Source organism: Podarcis bocagei (assembly GCF_964188305.1).
Source record: "Podarcis bocagei genome assembly, chromosome: 16".
Lineage (NCBI taxonomy): Eukaryota > Metazoa > Chordata > Lepidosauria > Squamata > Lacertidae > Podarcis > Podarcis bocagei.
The window spans coordinates 5,533,857-5,550,189 of record NC_138142.1 but is presented as its reverse complement, the minus strand read 5'-3'; the positions used below and the strand labels follow the sequence as shown (position 1 = coordinate 5,550,189).

At 45.8% G+C, this 16,333-nt stretch overlaps 2 protein-coding genes across 5 annotated transcripts in view; one reads left to right on the top strand and one right to left on the bottom strand.

The window, feature by feature from the left end:
- LOC308575963 (calcium release-activated calcium channel protein 1) overlaps positions 1-6,074 on the bottom strand; it is a 41,111-nt gene extending 35,037 nt beyond the window's left edge. The window contains exons 1-3 of one of the 3 annotated variants that reach the window (XR_014002986.1): positions 5,912-6,074; positions 5,320-5,529; positions 2,487-2,675 (exon numbers count right to left, since the gene is read on the bottom strand). The gene's annotated coding sequence lies outside the window, so the exon portion shown is untranslated. Of the gene's footprint in view, positions 1-2,486; positions 2,676-4,346; positions 5,530-5,911 lie in introns of those variants that run through there. The other 2 variants (XR_014002985.1, XM_081175144.1) reach the window with 2 other exon arrangements.
- A 311-nt stretch (positions 6,075-6,385) lies between these two features.
- KDM2B (lysine demethylase 2B) overlaps positions 6,386-16,333 on the top strand; it is an 87,146-nt gene continuing 77,198 nt past the window's right edge. The window contains exons 1-4 of one of the 2 annotated variants that reach the window (XM_081174701.1): positions 6,386-6,669; positions 8,144-8,288; positions 11,555-11,633; positions 12,832-12,878. In XM_081174701.1, coding sequence (XP_081030827.1) covers positions 6,637-6,669; positions 8,144-8,288; positions 11,555-11,633; positions 12,832-12,878 — 304 coding nt within the window. In that variant the 5' untranslated portion in view covers positions 6,386-6,636. Of the gene's footprint in view, positions 6,670-8,143; positions 8,289-11,554; positions 11,634-12,831; positions 12,879-16,333 lie in introns of those variants that run through there. The other variant, XM_081174702.1, reaches the window with a different exon arrangement.

The window sequence follows — 16,333 nt, the reverse complement described above, 5'->3', positions numbered from 1 at the left end:
TTTATTCGGGACCCCAATCAGCAGAATGGCACTGCAGGGCTTGTGCATCATCATTCGAAGTGAGGTGACGCACACTGCAGGCTCAGGAGAGGTAACCCTGAAGTAATTAAGTCCAGAGTTCTTACTGCACCGCTGTCTTCAGGGCTGCAGCATTTACAATAGAATCCTCTGCACATTTACTGAGAAGCAAATTCCACCGTGGCCCTAGTAACAATGCAATCCCAATAATATATTCATTAGAAAATCATATTGAATTCAGATAGGCTTACTCCCCAATTTAAAATTAAAAAAAAAAACTTTAAAACACTACCAGTAGCAAGCATTTTCTCAAGAGGTCTTGGGGCGGGGGGAGGTTTGCCACATCAAAGGACCCTCTTCTAAGAAAGACGCTAATCACAACATATGTGCTTTTTTTTCTTAAAAAAATGTTTAGGGGTACTCTCATTTTGGCTCAAGAAAATCACCATTTTATAGTTCAAATAGGGAAATATAAATACAGTAAATGGACAAAAGTACAAAGATTCACAAAATGTTTAGGGGTATGCATACCCCCAGAAAAAAGCACTGTGTGCATTTATCTAAAAACTAAAGTATGCATGCATCTTGTTTTGGAAACAATTGTTTTTACAAACATTGCAAAAACAAACTAAAGATTAATTTGACTGAAACCCACATGCTTAATCAACTAAGATTTCTTTAATGGGCCACAGTCTTAATATTCATGTTGTAATGTTCTGGATGTTTTCCTCAATTATGACGGGGGCAGCCTGAGGTGAAACAGGAAGGTGGCACCCTGTGCCGGGACTGCACACTGCCCCTGCCAAAGCCTTGCATGGCCAAAGCCTTGCTCACTGGGATGGCACTGCTTCTGCTGCTGGGATGATGCCTGAGAGATTGTGCAAGGCCTCTGGGAGATCTTGCAGGGCTCTCATGAGATCTTGCTGGAAGCAACCACCGCGATGGGGGGGGGGCACTGGGGTGTGTGCCCCTTAGGTTATTATTATTTATTAAATTTGGATACTGCCCTTCATCTGCATATCTTGGGGTGGTTCACAGCATAAAAATACAACATAAAAATACAAAATACATAAGAAAACAAAACAAATAACCCCATTCCTCCCCCCCCAACACATTTAAAAGGGTATAGGATGTTAATCAGCCCAAAGCCTGGTCGAAGAGGAATGTTTTTGCCTGTTGCCTAAAGGTGTCTAATAGAAGGCGCTAGCTGAACTTTCCTAGGGACAGCTTTCCACAAACTGGAAGACACTGCAGAAAAGGCCTGTTTTCTGTTACCACCCTCCATACCTCTTGTGGGAGAGGCACACAAAGGGCCTGAGCCACTTAAGGCTTTATTGGTCCAAGCCAGCACTTTTAATTGGGCCCAGAAAATAATCAGCAGCCGGGCCAGGATTGGTGTGATACGTTTCTGAACCATCTTCAGAGGCCGTCCTAAGCACGATGTGTTGCAGTAATCTATCCTTGAGATTACCAGAGCATAGAAAGAAATTAGGCTATCCCTGTCCAGATAAGGGTGCAGCTGCGCCACCAGCCCAAGATGATGGAAGGCACTCTGCGCCACTGAGCCTCAAGTGACAGCCAAGGACCCAGAAGTACCACCAAGCTACATATCTGCTCCTTCAGAGGGACTGTAACCCCATCAACAGCAGGCAACCCCCCTTCCGTACAGGCCAGGCCAGGGAACTGCCCACTAACAGTGCCGCAGTTTTACCTGGCTGCGTCTGCCTGCCTCAAGGACAGTCTGAATGACAAAATGAACACATATCTTATTTTAATGAATTGACTTTTGCACAGCTTCGAAAAGCTTTTACAGAGCTACGACTAAATACAATAAGCTCTGCTTATAGAGATGGGAGACATAGAGGCATACCAAAAAACGAACGTGTTTGCATTAGGGGATGTTCTGAAGTAGAGGACCTTATGCATTATATCTTGCACTGTCCGTTATATAATGATGCAAGTAAAAGATTTTTGGTACCTATAATGACAGGGTCCCCTGGCCAGAACCCCCTTGATATGATGTTATATCTCCTTGCAGACACAGATAAGTATGTGACCTGGCGGGTAGCACTTTTTGCAACTGCTGCTAGGAAAATTAGAGCAAATTATATAGCCAAGGTAGCCATTAACTGTAAAGGAGATGAATTTATTTGATCCTATCTATCTACCTCAGGCTATGCTCTATCTTTGTCACCAAACTCTGAGTATAAATTGCACACTGTATTAATTGATATTGTTTTTAACATTAGTGACCATGTGATGATTTTAGCTTATGAATTTTATCGTTTAATGTTTTTATTTGTACATTGGGGTACTTTTATAGCTTTGTTTAGAGTATGTAATGTTTTAATAATATAAATGTTTTAAGTCTTTTTTTACCAATTCAGTATATTTTCTTTTAATTGTCAAATAATTCTGTGTACATTGCGGCAGCCTTTGGCTATGCGCAATAAAACTGACTGAGACTGAGACTGAATTATGGTATCTTTAATTCTCACCTTTTGATTTATCCTCCAGTTCATCTCTGTGATTAAAGTCTTGTGAGATTACAGTCTTGTATTATGCAAAGTGGAGAAATGGCTCTCCATTTATGGGTTTCGCCCTTCTGGAAGGTGGAGGCAAACCTCAGCCTTTGCCTGACGGTATGTGTGAGAGACCTGAGAGGGAAAAGCGGGTACAATGCTTGCTAGGAAACACGTGAATTTATAAGGAAACAACATAGGCCTCTTGTTTCAGAAATGCTATCTTAAGCAAAGGCAGATCCATGCACATAGATCTGATCAACAGACTCAAAACTCAGATGAGAATTTATTTGTAGCCAACAGGTGATAATAAATCAATGGGTGGCAGGTGTTTTTTAGAAGATTAAAATATTAAACAGTTTAAAAATAAATACACCTCCAAGTGGTATATCACACACAGACACACAATCACTTAATTTAATAAAAAACACACCCAAGAAAAATAAAACAAAAGCATAACAACATGCACTGTAAAAACATTTAAAACAAAACTTCAAGCACACAAAATGGGATTTAAGCGCACAAAACTCTGATTTTATGGCAGAGGTGAGGGCATTCTGTGATATAGGAGCAGCAGCAGAAAACGCCTGTTTTTGGGGCCCTGCCCTATGAAATTCTGTAGGGTTTGGTGCTGCAGCTAGAATTTCCCCAAATGACCTAAGGGATCTTACAAGCCTGTGCAGGGGCAGGTGGTCATCCAGGTAACCCGGCTCCAAGTTGTTCAGAGCTTTTTATACATTTACTGGACATGGCTGCTCATCATCTGCATTATCTAGCCCTGTTATTTACAAATGTAACACTGTTCCATAACTTAATGTAAGCCACATCCTGGGTTCCCCTGCTTTCATATATGCCATCTGCCAGCAGTGCCCTTACATCAGTTCAGACCGTTAGATCAATATTGTCAGCACCTCTCCAGGGTTTCAGATAGGGAGTCTTTTTAAGTTCTACTTGGGAGATGTTGGAGAGAGAACTTGAAACTTTCTCCATGCAAAGCAGATGCAAACCCTTTCCCGTTTGTCCCTCCCGCAGAGGACAAGCCTACAGAAAATAATAAAGGATTGAATCTGACATTAGAAATGGCAGTGCCCAAAAACAAGCAGAACATTTCAAGCACTGGGACATTCTGTTTCTGATCTTTAAGATGGTCATCCATGAACTTCAGAGTGAAACTTCAGCAAGAAACTGCCAGGATGGTAACTTACCAAAAAGTTTGGTACTATTCATTAGGGTCCGAATGGAGGCAATAGGTTCTTGCCCTGCTATAGATGGTTGTGTTGCCACCAACACTTGTCATAAAAGGTTCGTGTGCTTATTTTGCACACATTGCTAAGCAAACGGTCTGAGGTTGTGCTTTTTGAATTTTATTGCCATTTAACTCCAGCATTTACATTTCACACCCTTTAAATCCATGTGCAGTATATGCATGCCTGCCAACTGAGATTCACACTGCATGTAGCTGATGCAGTGGACCCTAGTATTACAAATGTTTATGCCATAATAAATTTAAGGCACTGTACTACAAGCCTCTTTTTAATCTTTTGTTAAACAACACATTTATCCTCCTCAAACAAGGTACAGTGGGAACTTGGGTTACGTACTTAATTCGTTCCGGAGGTCCGTACTTAACCTGAAACTGTCCTTAACCTGAAGCACCACTTTAGCTAATGGGGCCTCCCGCTGCTGCCACACCGCCGAAGCACAATTTCTGTTCTCATCCTGAAGCAAAGTTCTTAACCTGAAGCACTATTTCTGGGTTAGTGGAGTATGTAACCTGAAGCGTATGTAACCTGAAGTGTATGTAACCCAAGGTACCACTGTATATGAGGAGTGCTGTGATGCACGTGTATCATTATGCAAAAATTTAAAATGAAATCATGCCTTTTTCTTCAGAACTACTCGTTTATTCACAAGCAAATTCATGCAGATTAACTAGCTACCATCCAAGACACATTTACCTGGGAGTTCCAACTAAGTGACATCTATCCATGTTATAGTGACTAACACAACAGCTAATCAAGTCTTATCATGTATTTCTTATTTTTTATTTATTAATAAACCAAATATCAAGAACTTACTGTTGAAAGCAGCATAAGGTTGGGCATTATCTGTGAACTTGTTCCAAAACATTGCAAAAAAAAATACCTATTTCCCCATAAACCTGAGGTGGTTTATATGTACCCTTTTGTAAATAAATTAGCTGAATCATGGTCAGTATAGACCAAATCTCAATCAATTCAGATATAGAAGGATATACGCTCCCCCCCATTTTTAGCTAGTATAATAATAACAACCATCACCACCTTGCTTCCATCAAGGTTGAACACTATTTATTTATCATTTTCCAGAATAATATATTTTAGATATCCAAGCAAAAATTCTTAAGGTTCCAAGGAGATATGATATCTTAACATGTAAAAAGATATAAGCCTGAACAGATTTCCAGAATAATTCTATTTGAGAATTCCAAACGATATGTATGTAATTTGCTTTATTTAATCCAAATCTTCAACACTTATCCAATCCAAATTATACATTAAATTTAATTTATAAGGCATTAAATACCATTGATAAAGGGTTTAAAAACAGTTCTTTAGGTCTGCTGAAATTTTATGAGAATGGAAGTTGTCCCAAATCCTGCTCCGTTTAGTGTGTTGCAACACACTTCATGCCATCATCTCAGTAGTCCTTACAACAACCCTGGGGAGTGGGCTACCATCACCACCTTCATTCCTTTGCCATGTTGCAAACAGGAGGGCCACAGTTGAGAGCAGATTACCTGAGATCACCTGCCAGAGGTGAGGTGTCAAGAACTTCCTGGTTTCCAGCTCAGCCTCTGCCTGCACACAGATGCTCTTCCAGGGGGGCATGGGGGGTGTTTTATGGGGGAGGTAATCACTCCTCTCCTCCAAACTGACACCAGATGATCCGTAGAAGACAGAACTTGCCCTATGGACCTCTAAGAGCACATTGTGCCTCTGAGGCTTCCCTGGAAAACAACAGATTCAGTTTGGGAGGTGGGATCCTCTCTCACACCCCAATGCCCACGCCAGGCCTGTTAAAAAGAGCGCGCGAAAAACCTCTTTGCAGATTGCCTGCTTTCTCGTTCACTCGGCCCAGGAAGAGATAAGAAATACAGGAGATTCCCCCCCCCCCCGCAGCTTCCACTTCCTGGCGGCTTCTGGGTCTCTCTGCCAGCCCGGCTGCCAGCCCCTCATCTCTCCCCAGTCCGCCCTCCTTGGCCTCTCTCTCCGCCCTCCCCAAGGCAGATGCTGCCAGGGACCCCGCCACCTCTCCAGGACCCTTGCAGAGCGCAGGCTGCCCTTTTCTCCAGCCCCCTCCACCGCCCCCCACCCCAGCCCTACACTCACGTGTACGTCCCCATGCACACGCGCAGCCTGCAGCGCCTGCGTGCTCGGGCACACTCGTGACCCGCCAGCATCCTTCGCCAACATGCGCGCCGGGGGGAAGGACCGGCCGCGGTCCTGCGCGGAGGGCGCCCCAAGCGCGGCTCTCCCGCGCCGCCGCCGCCTCCCCCCCCCGCCCCAGTGTTTACGTTCCGGGGGCTGCCATGACGCCTGCGCGCGCCCTCCCCCTTCCTGCCCGCCCCTCCCTCCCAGTATTCTCAATGCTGGGAAATGATTGTTGAAGGACTTTTTGCATAAGAAATACACACAACAAAAAACACAACAACAACCCCAAAGCGCCCCCCCCCCACCACCGTCGACCGCCTCGCCTGCTGGGGCTGCCGCTTGCGCAGCTCCAGTGCTTCCTCTGCCCCCCCCCTGCTAAAACACACCCACCCACCCCAGAAGTGCAGATTGCAAAATTTGCAAAAGGGGGAGGGAGAGGGGAAAAACTTTGCAGAGACCCGGATGGCCTTCTGGAGGGGTGGGGGGCTGGCTGCGGGTTTGTTTCTAGAGGCGCTCGGAGGTGGGGGGATCCCCCCCTCCCAGGGTTTCCCCTTCTCTTTCGTTTTGCAAACCTTGTGTGTGTTTTGGGCCAACCCCCCCGGCAGGAAGAGCCCCGGCCGAACCTTTGCAGCAGGACCCAAAGGAGGAACTGTTGACAATTAAGAGATGAAACTCTTCAAAAGATGGAGGCAGAGAAAGACTCTGGAAGAAGATTGGTGTGTAGTGATATGTTGTTGTTATTATGGTGGTGGTGGTGGTTTGGGGAGTAGGTTGGGTTGGGGGGCGGAGAGGGGGGGTTGTTTTCAAGCGATTTTGCGGAGATGGTTTGTACGTGGAGAGCGAGAGGCTGTTTGCAGGGCGGAGGGGAGCTACTGGCGTGTCTGTGTTTGGGGCTTTAAACCCCGGGCATTGTTGCTGGGTGTGTTTTAAAGTGTGCTTTGCAGGAAAACGGCGGCACCTCTCAAGTGTGATGGGGGGGGCACAGCTGGTGCATTGCATCTCCCCCCCCCCAGTCTCCTCCTGCGACCCCTCGATCATGCGAGCAAAGGAGAAGAGCCCAGGAAGCTCCGCTTGCAAGTTGGGCTCAAACACGCTTTGGGGGTTGTTGCTGCCCCCGTAGCCCAGCCAGCGTGTTTGTTGCTGTGTGTGCCTCTCTTTAAAAAAAATGGGGGGGGGGATTTAACTCCTTCCTGGCCCCCTTTCCCCCAAACCTTGACTGAAAACACTCCTGCCCCTCACCCCACTCTCAGCGTTGGTTTGTTTTGTTTTAATGCACTGAATGCCACGCTAGGTTTTGAAGAAGCGGGGGTGTATTGTGGGGGGTTTGCAAAAGTCGGGGGGGGGCCTCTAGCCCATAAATCCCATGTTACATAATGCAATGTGTTTTTTAAGAGGCTGGCTTCCGGTGTGACTAGGGAAACAGTTGGATTATGTAAATGTGTGCCCGGGCTTGCCTGTTTTGCGTTTCTTCCTGCGAAAGAGTTGCTGGTTTTTCGTTTCCAACGTACGGGCGAGAAAACCCCGCCATCGTGGGCGGAGCGGGCTGCCTAATAAACTCACCCCCACATGGCTGGCTTTGCTTGTTGCTCGTTTGAATGGGCAGTTTGCTTCTGCGCCCCCCGCTTGCCTTGCCGGGTGCGATTTGCCCACCTGGCCCTTCATGACCTGACGTCTCAGCCCAGCCCTGGCCGCGCGGGGAGTCCGCAGGCCTTCAGGCTGGACTACCGACCTGCAACATTCACGACTGAGTACCGTTCACACGCACACGCGTTCCCTGTTAATTTAGGGTTAGGAATCCTCAATCGGGGTTGAGGGGTAGTCCGCGCTCCAGTTGCAGAATACATTTTGCTTGCATTTTGAAAACTGGGCTGTTCCCGTCCCCACGAGCAATGCGCTGCAAAAGCCATCTTCTCACTTGCACGCTGCAAGCCCTCTGGGCCCGTCCTTTCCCCTCCGCGCTGATTTGCGCGTATTTGGACCTTATTTCTGTATATTTATTTTTGTGTCTACGTGTGGCTCCTGCAACGACCGAACTTCGGGTCTGTTTGCCCAGACCGCACACAGAGAGTATGTTTCGCTCCCGGCTGCCCTTCAAAGGAAGCGCTACCTCTACACGTTTTGCACGCGTATGCACCGACGCACACGTGTATGTGTTGTGTTCTCACCACCACCACCTTCCCCGTCCTGCAGCGATCGATTGGCAGGAGGCTGTACGACGAGGACGACGACCTCTCCGACGTGGAGGAGATCGTCAGCATCCGCGGCTTCAACCTGGAGGAGAAACTGAGGAGCAAAATGTACCGCGGAGACTTCGTGCGACCCATGGAGGGGAAAGGTAACCCGGGGCGCCTCTCCGAGGCCTGGGCCCGAGCGCGTCGGGGGGCGGGGAAGGGGTTTCCCTACCTGCCTGGCGGAAACCCCCGACGGCTTCTTGGCCCACGTGCAAATTGCCTGGTGAAGTTCGTATTTCCCGCCAGCATCCCCTATTCTAGGGGATCCGGTGACGAGGAGCAAGAGGGGAGGAGGAGGAGAGCGGGCTGGGAGAAGAGGAGGCAACGGCTGGGTGACTCACGCCAGGGGAGCCCGGCCGGGAAGCGACCCTGCTGCAGACGTGCGCTTCGCGGGGCGCGCGTCCCTTGACATGCCGATGGCAGCTTGGAAAGGCAGTGCATGGAAATAAAGAGAGAGAGGTTTCTTAAAGGAAGTGACATGATTTTGCACCACCGATTTCTACCCCAGCCGCAGCCTCCCCGCCCGGATATGTCCACAGCGGATGGCGGAGTTGACCTGGCCTGCCTTGACGCCCCTGTTGCAATGGAAGCAGCAAGGCTCTTGCACCCAGCCTGCTCCCTCCTGCCTGTCGGGGGACCTTGGGCCTCCCAGGTGCACGTTCCTCTTCAATTCGGAGGTCTTGTGCACGCTTCCTGAACGGGTTTGGGCGATGCTGGTAGCAACTAGCTTCTTCCCCCGAGGAGGCTGCAGGATTGGCCTTGGTGTTCAGGCTTGGGGTACCTGTTTGGGTTAAGCGTTACGCAAGCAATTTCAGGTCCAGTTCTTAGTTCTTTATATAATTCTTTGCCACTCTCCCAAGCAATCCACTTGTATGTCTTCCTTTGTGAATCTTTTCCTCTTTTCATGAAATGGCTCCTACAACTTAGTTATTATAATATGTAAATCTATATTTAGGAGAAAAAAATAAATTATAGTGTTTTTCAGTGAAATTTCTTTTGTTTCATAAGTTCATCAGTAACAAGGAATGGGTGCCAATTCCAAATTCCCCGTTTTTCCATTTTAGAATATTCAACAATAAATATAAATCACACACAAATCCAGTATAGTTTTCTGTGACTTTCCTCCCTGCTCTTCTGCAGTTTCTTATTTTTCCATCAAATTCTTACTGCATATCTTAATTTATCCTTTTTACCCATTTATCCTTTTTAATTCCCTTAGTATATTTATTGCTCGTTTATATCATTCCTGCTAATGTTTTTAGTTGTTTACAGTTTGTTTTCATATATTCAATAAATTCCCCCCATTTTGCTACAAAGAGTTTATCATCCTGTTCTCTTAATCTTCTGGTAAGTTTAATCATCTCTGCATATTCCATCAATTTTATTTGCCAGTCATCTCTTTTTGGGGTCAGTTCCTCTTTCCAATTTTGTGCATTTATCATTCAGGCAGCCACGGTAACATACATAAATAGATTTTTCTGATCTTTCGGCATCAAATATACCTAGAAGGAAAGCTGCTGGTTTTCAAACAAAAGTTATTTTAAACATTTTTTTCAATTCATTATAAATAATTTCCCAGAAGGCTTTTGCACCTTACAGGACCACCACACATGAAAAAAGTACTCCCTCTCTTTTTACATTTCCAACATACCAGTATATTGGATTTATACTTACACATTTTTGCCAGCTTGGTAGGCGTCAAATACCATCAATACATCATCTTCATGTAGTTTTCTTTTAACGTGTAGCATGCTGTAAATTTTAAATCTCCTTTCCAAAGTCTTTCCCATGCTTCCATATCAATATTATAGTCTATATCCATTGCCAAGTGTATCATTGATGATTTAACCATTTCATCCTTTGTTTCCCATTCTAATAATAATTTATACATTTTAGACATTACCTTTTGTTTTTTCTTTAGCAGGTCTTTTTCTAATTGTGAGGTTTGAGTTGTAAAGCCAATTTTTTAATCAATCTTAAAAGTCTCATTTAGTTAATGATATTGTAGCCAACTTGTTAATAATCCACTTATTTCTTCAAAAAAAGTTAGTTTACTCTCTCCTTCCTTCTCTATTAACAACTCCCTTTAAGTTACCCAGTCCTCTTCCATGTTCTTTTTCCCCCACCGGTATGGCTTCTACTGGTGAGAGCCACATTGGTGTTTTCTTTTCCAGCAAGTTTTTATATTTATCCCATACTCTGTATAGATGTTTTCTAATTATATGTTAGTGAAACTTTCATGGATTCCAGTTTTCCCATACCACAAATATGCATACCAGCAAAATTTATGATCATGTCCTTCAAGATCCAAAATCTGTGAGTTCTTCAATAAAAACCACTCCTTTAACCAGCAAAGACAGAATGTCTCATAGTGTAGTCTTAAGTTTGGTCTGGAGAAGCCACCTTTCTTTCACATCAATCAATTTTTTTTGAGCCCTATCTGAAAAAATGGCTTCAAATAGTGGTTTGTTGGCAATAGATGCACCAGAGAAAAACCCCTGGTCAAGGTTCACACATAACACTAGTTTAATAAGCTGATAGGATAGATAAATAAAAATAAAATAAAATAAAATAAAAAATAGCATTATGTGAACCAGCCTAACCTACCTCACAGGGTGGTTGTGAGGATACAATGGAGGGGGAAGAACTGTCTTCAGCTTGGAAGGAAAGTGGAAGGTGTAGTCAACAAGGCTACTAAACATTTAAAGCAGTATCATATTATTTTAAACCAGTGCTTTTTTTGCAGGGGGACGCATACAGTGGTACCTCGGGTTACATACGCTTCAGGTTACATACTCTTCAGGTTACAGACTCCGCTAACCCATAAATAATGCTTCAGGTTAAGAACTTTGCTTCAGGATAAGAACAGAAATCTTGCTCCGGCGGCGTGGCAGCAGCATTAGCTAAAGTGGTGCTTCAGGTTAAGAACAGTTTCAGGTTAAGAACGGACCTCCGGAACGAATTAAGTACTTAACCTGAGGTACCACTGTACTCCTAAACATTTTGTGAATCTTAAGTTTGGCCTCATTGAGGGGTAGTATTTTAATATGAGTAGGAAAATGAGAGTACACCTGAACATGTTTTTAGAAAAAAAGCACTGGTTAAGCCCCTCTGGGAACTGAAGCTCTGCGAGGGGAACTCTTAACACCCTTAGTAAACTATACTTCCCAGGATCCATGGGGGGTGTGTGGAAGTGCTGCCTGTTAAAAAGTGATGTCATAGTGCTTTAACGGTATTGTGCAGATAGGGCCCAAGTTGTCTTCATGCTTTGGTTGTTGACTTCCTGGAAGCCTTTTGGAAACTGGGCTAGATGGGTCTTTTGTTGCTCTCTCATGTCTTTTCCCCTCTCTCGTATTTTTCCTCCAACCAGATTTCACTTTTGAGTATGTGCAGCGAGAAGCACTTAGAGTCCCCCTCATCTTCCGAAGTAAGGATGGACTGGGAATTAAGTAAGACAGTACTCCTAATGTTTAACAATATACCTCTGTTTCAATTGGATGCGTAGCTTGCCCTGTCTCAAGGGCCTGGGGTGGGGTATAAAGGCTGCCGGTGGCCTTTCTGAATGAAACATACACACAAGGGCAGGCTTTTGGGGGATATCCAAAGGAAGCAAATCCCAAAATAGAGGGGCTGGCTACGTTTTGGAGTTTGCGTCCTTTGGAGAGTCTGCAAAACCTGAGTCAGGTCTTCTAGAAGCAAGACAGAGAAGGGTTTTTCAGATGGTATGGCATCCCTTTTTAAAGTACCACTTCTCTTGCCTTGGGAACACTTTCATTCTCATAAAATGGAATTGCCCTCAAGGTGTCATCGGACTTGAGCTCCCATTAGCACAACCCAGCATTGGCAGTGGACAGGGAAGACAGGAGCTGTTCTTCCAAGAAGAGCTGGAGGTTCATGGGTCCCCCTTGCTAAGCTGCTGGCCTCATAAGCCGAGGAGTAGTGGCTGAAGTGCCTCAGCTGTGAACAAGGAATGTCTTAACATTCAAATCCTGGTTGTGCCATCCGTAAAGTAGGTGGGCTACTCAAAACTCAGCCCCCAAATCTTCAATCTAATATGGGGGAAACCAGTGCTGACCTACTTAACAGGTCTGCAGTAGGAGAACTAAGTTAGTGTCTGTAACACCCTTCAAATGCTCTAAACAGTGGTGACATGTATACACAGTATTATTATGAGTTTGGGGTGGGGGGCAGAATCCACCATTAGCTTTTTCTGACAAATCCCAGCCACCAAGTTGTTCTTCTCATCCCTGAAATGGCTACATTTAGAATGGGCAAAGCGCATTTTTACAACCCTGGGTTGGTCTGTGGAGCTCACTGCCACAGTTACGGTGAGGTCCAGTAGCCTAAAATGGCATTTGAGAAAAGAAAACATTAATAAATGGACCATCGATCTGCAACCTCAATACCCAGAAGCGTAGCTCCCATGCTCAGAGATTATATACCTGCCTGAGCATCTGATTTGAAGAATTCTTAACACCCTCATTGGGAGCTTTTGTGTGGTGTGTAGCCAGCCATTGTCAGGAGGCAGGTTGCAGCGCTGAGGGAGAGTGGGGCAGCCCAAGATGGCAGTTCTTGTGTAAATTTCCTCTTGCCTGTGTTTACCTCCCTGAATTCAAATTGATCCCCTCCTTCCTTTGCGGATTTCAGGATGCCGGACCCAGATTTCACTGTACGAGATGTCAAACCGCTAGTTGGTGAGTTCGGTTTAGATATGCTGCTTTTCGTGCTTTGGGGGTTGGGGAGAGAGAAAGAGAAATTACCTCTGTTGAAGACTGTGTCCAAAAGTATTCAGATGCCCACATATTCCTTGTATAAACTGTACAAAATTGACTAGTTCACACAACTGTATTTGCCTGGTGTACCAACAAATAACCTATGTGACTCCGTTGTCTACCTATCCCTTTGTTGTTTAGCCGTTTAGTTGTGTCTGACTCTTCGTGACCCCATGGACCAGAGCACGCCAGTCACTCCTGTCCTCCACTGCCTCCTGCAGTTTGGTCAGACTCATGTTTGTAGCTTCGAGAACAATGTCCAACCATCTCGTCCTCTGTCGTCCTCTTCTCCTTGTGCCCTCAATCTTTCCCAACATCAGGGTCTTTTCCAGGGAGTCTTCTCTTCTCATGAGGTGGCCAAAATAGTGGAGCCTCAGCTTCATGATCTGTCCTTCCAGTGAGCACTCAGGGCTGATTTCCTTCAGAATGGATAGGTTTGATCTTCTTGCAGTCCATGGGCCTCTCAAGAGTCTCCTCCAGCACCATAATTCAAAAGCATCAATTCTTCGGCGATCAGCCTTCTTTATGGTCCAGCTCTCACTTCCATACATCACTACTGGGAAAACCTATCCCTACCTGTGTTAAATTAAGCCTCCATATTCAAAGGTAGTGTATCTGAGTATTAGATTCTGGAGACACAACTATGGTTGCTTTCATGCCTTTCTTGTGGGCTTCCTGGAAATACTTGCCTTGATCCTCAGGTCACATCTTAGCATTCTTGTGCCTCATAATAGCCTGAAAGGGTTTGGGGTGAGGAGGATAATATCTCTTTCTGTGGTTCAAAAGTTTTCCTGTAGTGTCACTTGGCGCAAACTTTTATTTACTGTGGGCGACCAGAGACACAGCGCTCACAAGCCTGTTGTCCCTACCATGGCTTTCCCCACTAGGCCACATTGCCTGGGGCAGGTGGGCGTTGTCCAAAACACCCAGACGACACCAGGTTGGTGAAGACTGATTGAAGCAGTAGGCACAACTATTTTGCTAAGGATAATGGCGGTCCATTTGCAGGACAACACAGAGACCAAAGGCAGCTATGCCCTAGAAGTCTGCAGTGCCCAGGATCGCTGCGTAATGCATACAGAATAAGGATTTTATTGATCCAAATGAAAGTCAAACACTTGCTTGTTAGCCACGACATTAAGTGGTTTTTCCTAGGCCAGAAATGAGACACCCGCCACTTAGCTAGAGGGCACATGTAATCTCACAGTTTTTTTCATACTATAAGGAGGTGAGTTCTTCCCAGGTGGGGTTGGTGTCAGATGGGGATCTGTTGTTGAGCCGTTGTTCTGTGTATGTTTGTGTACTGTATTTTCTTTTAAAGAGATAGCATTGCACTGTAAACTTCTTAAATGTATAAAGGCCTTGCTGGATTCATTATGCAGAAAGTTGCTAAAAGAAGTTGAAAAGGACATATTGAGCACTAATCTGTATAAATGGTGCACATCTGTATACATCTGCAGAACTGTACATAATTTATTCTTCTGCTAGCCATGTAGATATACAGAAGATATACCACAGAGAACAGTCATACCTCGGGTTACAGACGCTTTAGGTTGCACGTTTTTGGGTTACGGATGCTCCGAAACCTGGAAGTACCAGAACGGGTTAATTCCGGGTTTTGGCGCATGTGCAGAACCACTAAATCGCGCTATGCGCAGAAGTGCCGAATTGCAACCCGCGCATGCGCTGCGGGTTGCGAATGTGCCTCCCACACAGATCAATTTCGCAACCCGAGCGTCCATTGTACTTCTTCTTTCTTGCCAGCTTAGGCTTCTGGATATTGCCAGATACCATCCAGATACCTTCAAGCCTATCTGTTTAACCATTTGGGCTGAAAACTTGCTTTGAAAATGAAACATTCCTGAAAGATAGAAAGCTGAGATCCAATGTTCTGTTATGCACTTGGCTGTTGTAAGCACAGTTATATATCACAGCATAATGTCGCTAGTGCTGCTGCACTTTGGGAGCACATGCTCGGCTGGGAGAAGAGTGGCTTTATGGAACAGACTCCCTTGCAAAGTTTAGATGGCCATTGGTCAGGGATGCTTTAGCTGAGATCCCTGCAATTGCAGGGGGTTGGACTAGATGACCCCCAGAGACCTTCCCAACTTTCATCCTACGATTCTATGGTTCATGTAAGTTGAGTTTCTCTTGAACTAGGTTAAACCTGGGACAAGAGCAGGAGGGAATGGCTGGCTTGATTTTGCCAAGCTGCAGTGCCCCCACTGCTGGTGGTGAAAGGGTGGCATTGCAGCTTCTGGCCTGGCAGACTTTGGTCACAAATGGAGCTGATAGGATCCCATCTGGCTCTCTAAAGGTCCTGATCCTCGCCTGCCTCCTCAGGGTCCAAGCTGTTGCCCTATCTCAGGGGTCTGCAACCCGCGGCTCCGGAGCCGCATGTGGCTCTTTTACACCTTTGCCGCGGCTCCGGGGCGGATACTAGCGAGGGGAGGAGGCGCATTGTGCGCCCTGACACTCCCCACTGTGGCGGGCGCTGTACTGGCTGTAACGTCGCGTGGGGGCGGTGCGTGCGTTAGTCACGCACCGTCCCGACGTCACCTTCCCGCCCGCTGTCAGATTGCGGCTCCGGAGATATATTTGTTTTAAATGTCGCAATGGTTTTGCGGCTCCCAGTTTTCTTTTTCTTCGAAAACGGGTCCAAGTGGCTCTTTTTGTCTTAAAGGTTGCAGACCCCTGCCCTATCTGCTTGCTTGCAGGACAAACGTCACTGGCAGAGAATGGCTGACAACATTTGTACATGGCAAATGAGGACCTTTTGGGACCCTCAACAGCAGGTGTGAGGCACACAGATATGTGCTTGGCACTCTGTGAAATGTGGCCCCTGTCAGTGCCCATTTTTAGTGTTGGGTCAGAGGTTTTGTGTGTGTTTTAAGATTGTGTCTAATCTATCAGCCTGAGCCAACATAATAAATGTAGATGTGGCATACTTTTTAACAACAAAGCAAAGTGAAATAGAACAAAATCCTTAGCACAGGACCGCTGGGTGGGATGCAAGTGTTTCAATTCCTCATGCCACTCTTTTCTGCAGAGAAAAATGCTTGCATTACTTCCTTTTAGCCTCACAACAACCTTGCAGGGCGGGTCTGGGCGAGAGGGAGGGTGATCTTGAAGATCTGAGCTAGCTGCAGCCCTTTGAAGGATGCCTGAATGACTGTGAGGTCTCGTGTGTGTGGTCTCTCTTTCTTGCTTTTAGGATCAAGTTTATTAGCTAGAAGCCTTTCCATCTCTGGGCCGCAGCAAGGAGTTAATGGCACCACTTGGATTTAACAAGCTAGAGTAATTGTCTCTTTCCTTTTAAAGGGAAGTTTAACGGTTTTCTCTCATCTTTGGGGGGGAAGATGCCCACTCCTTTTTCC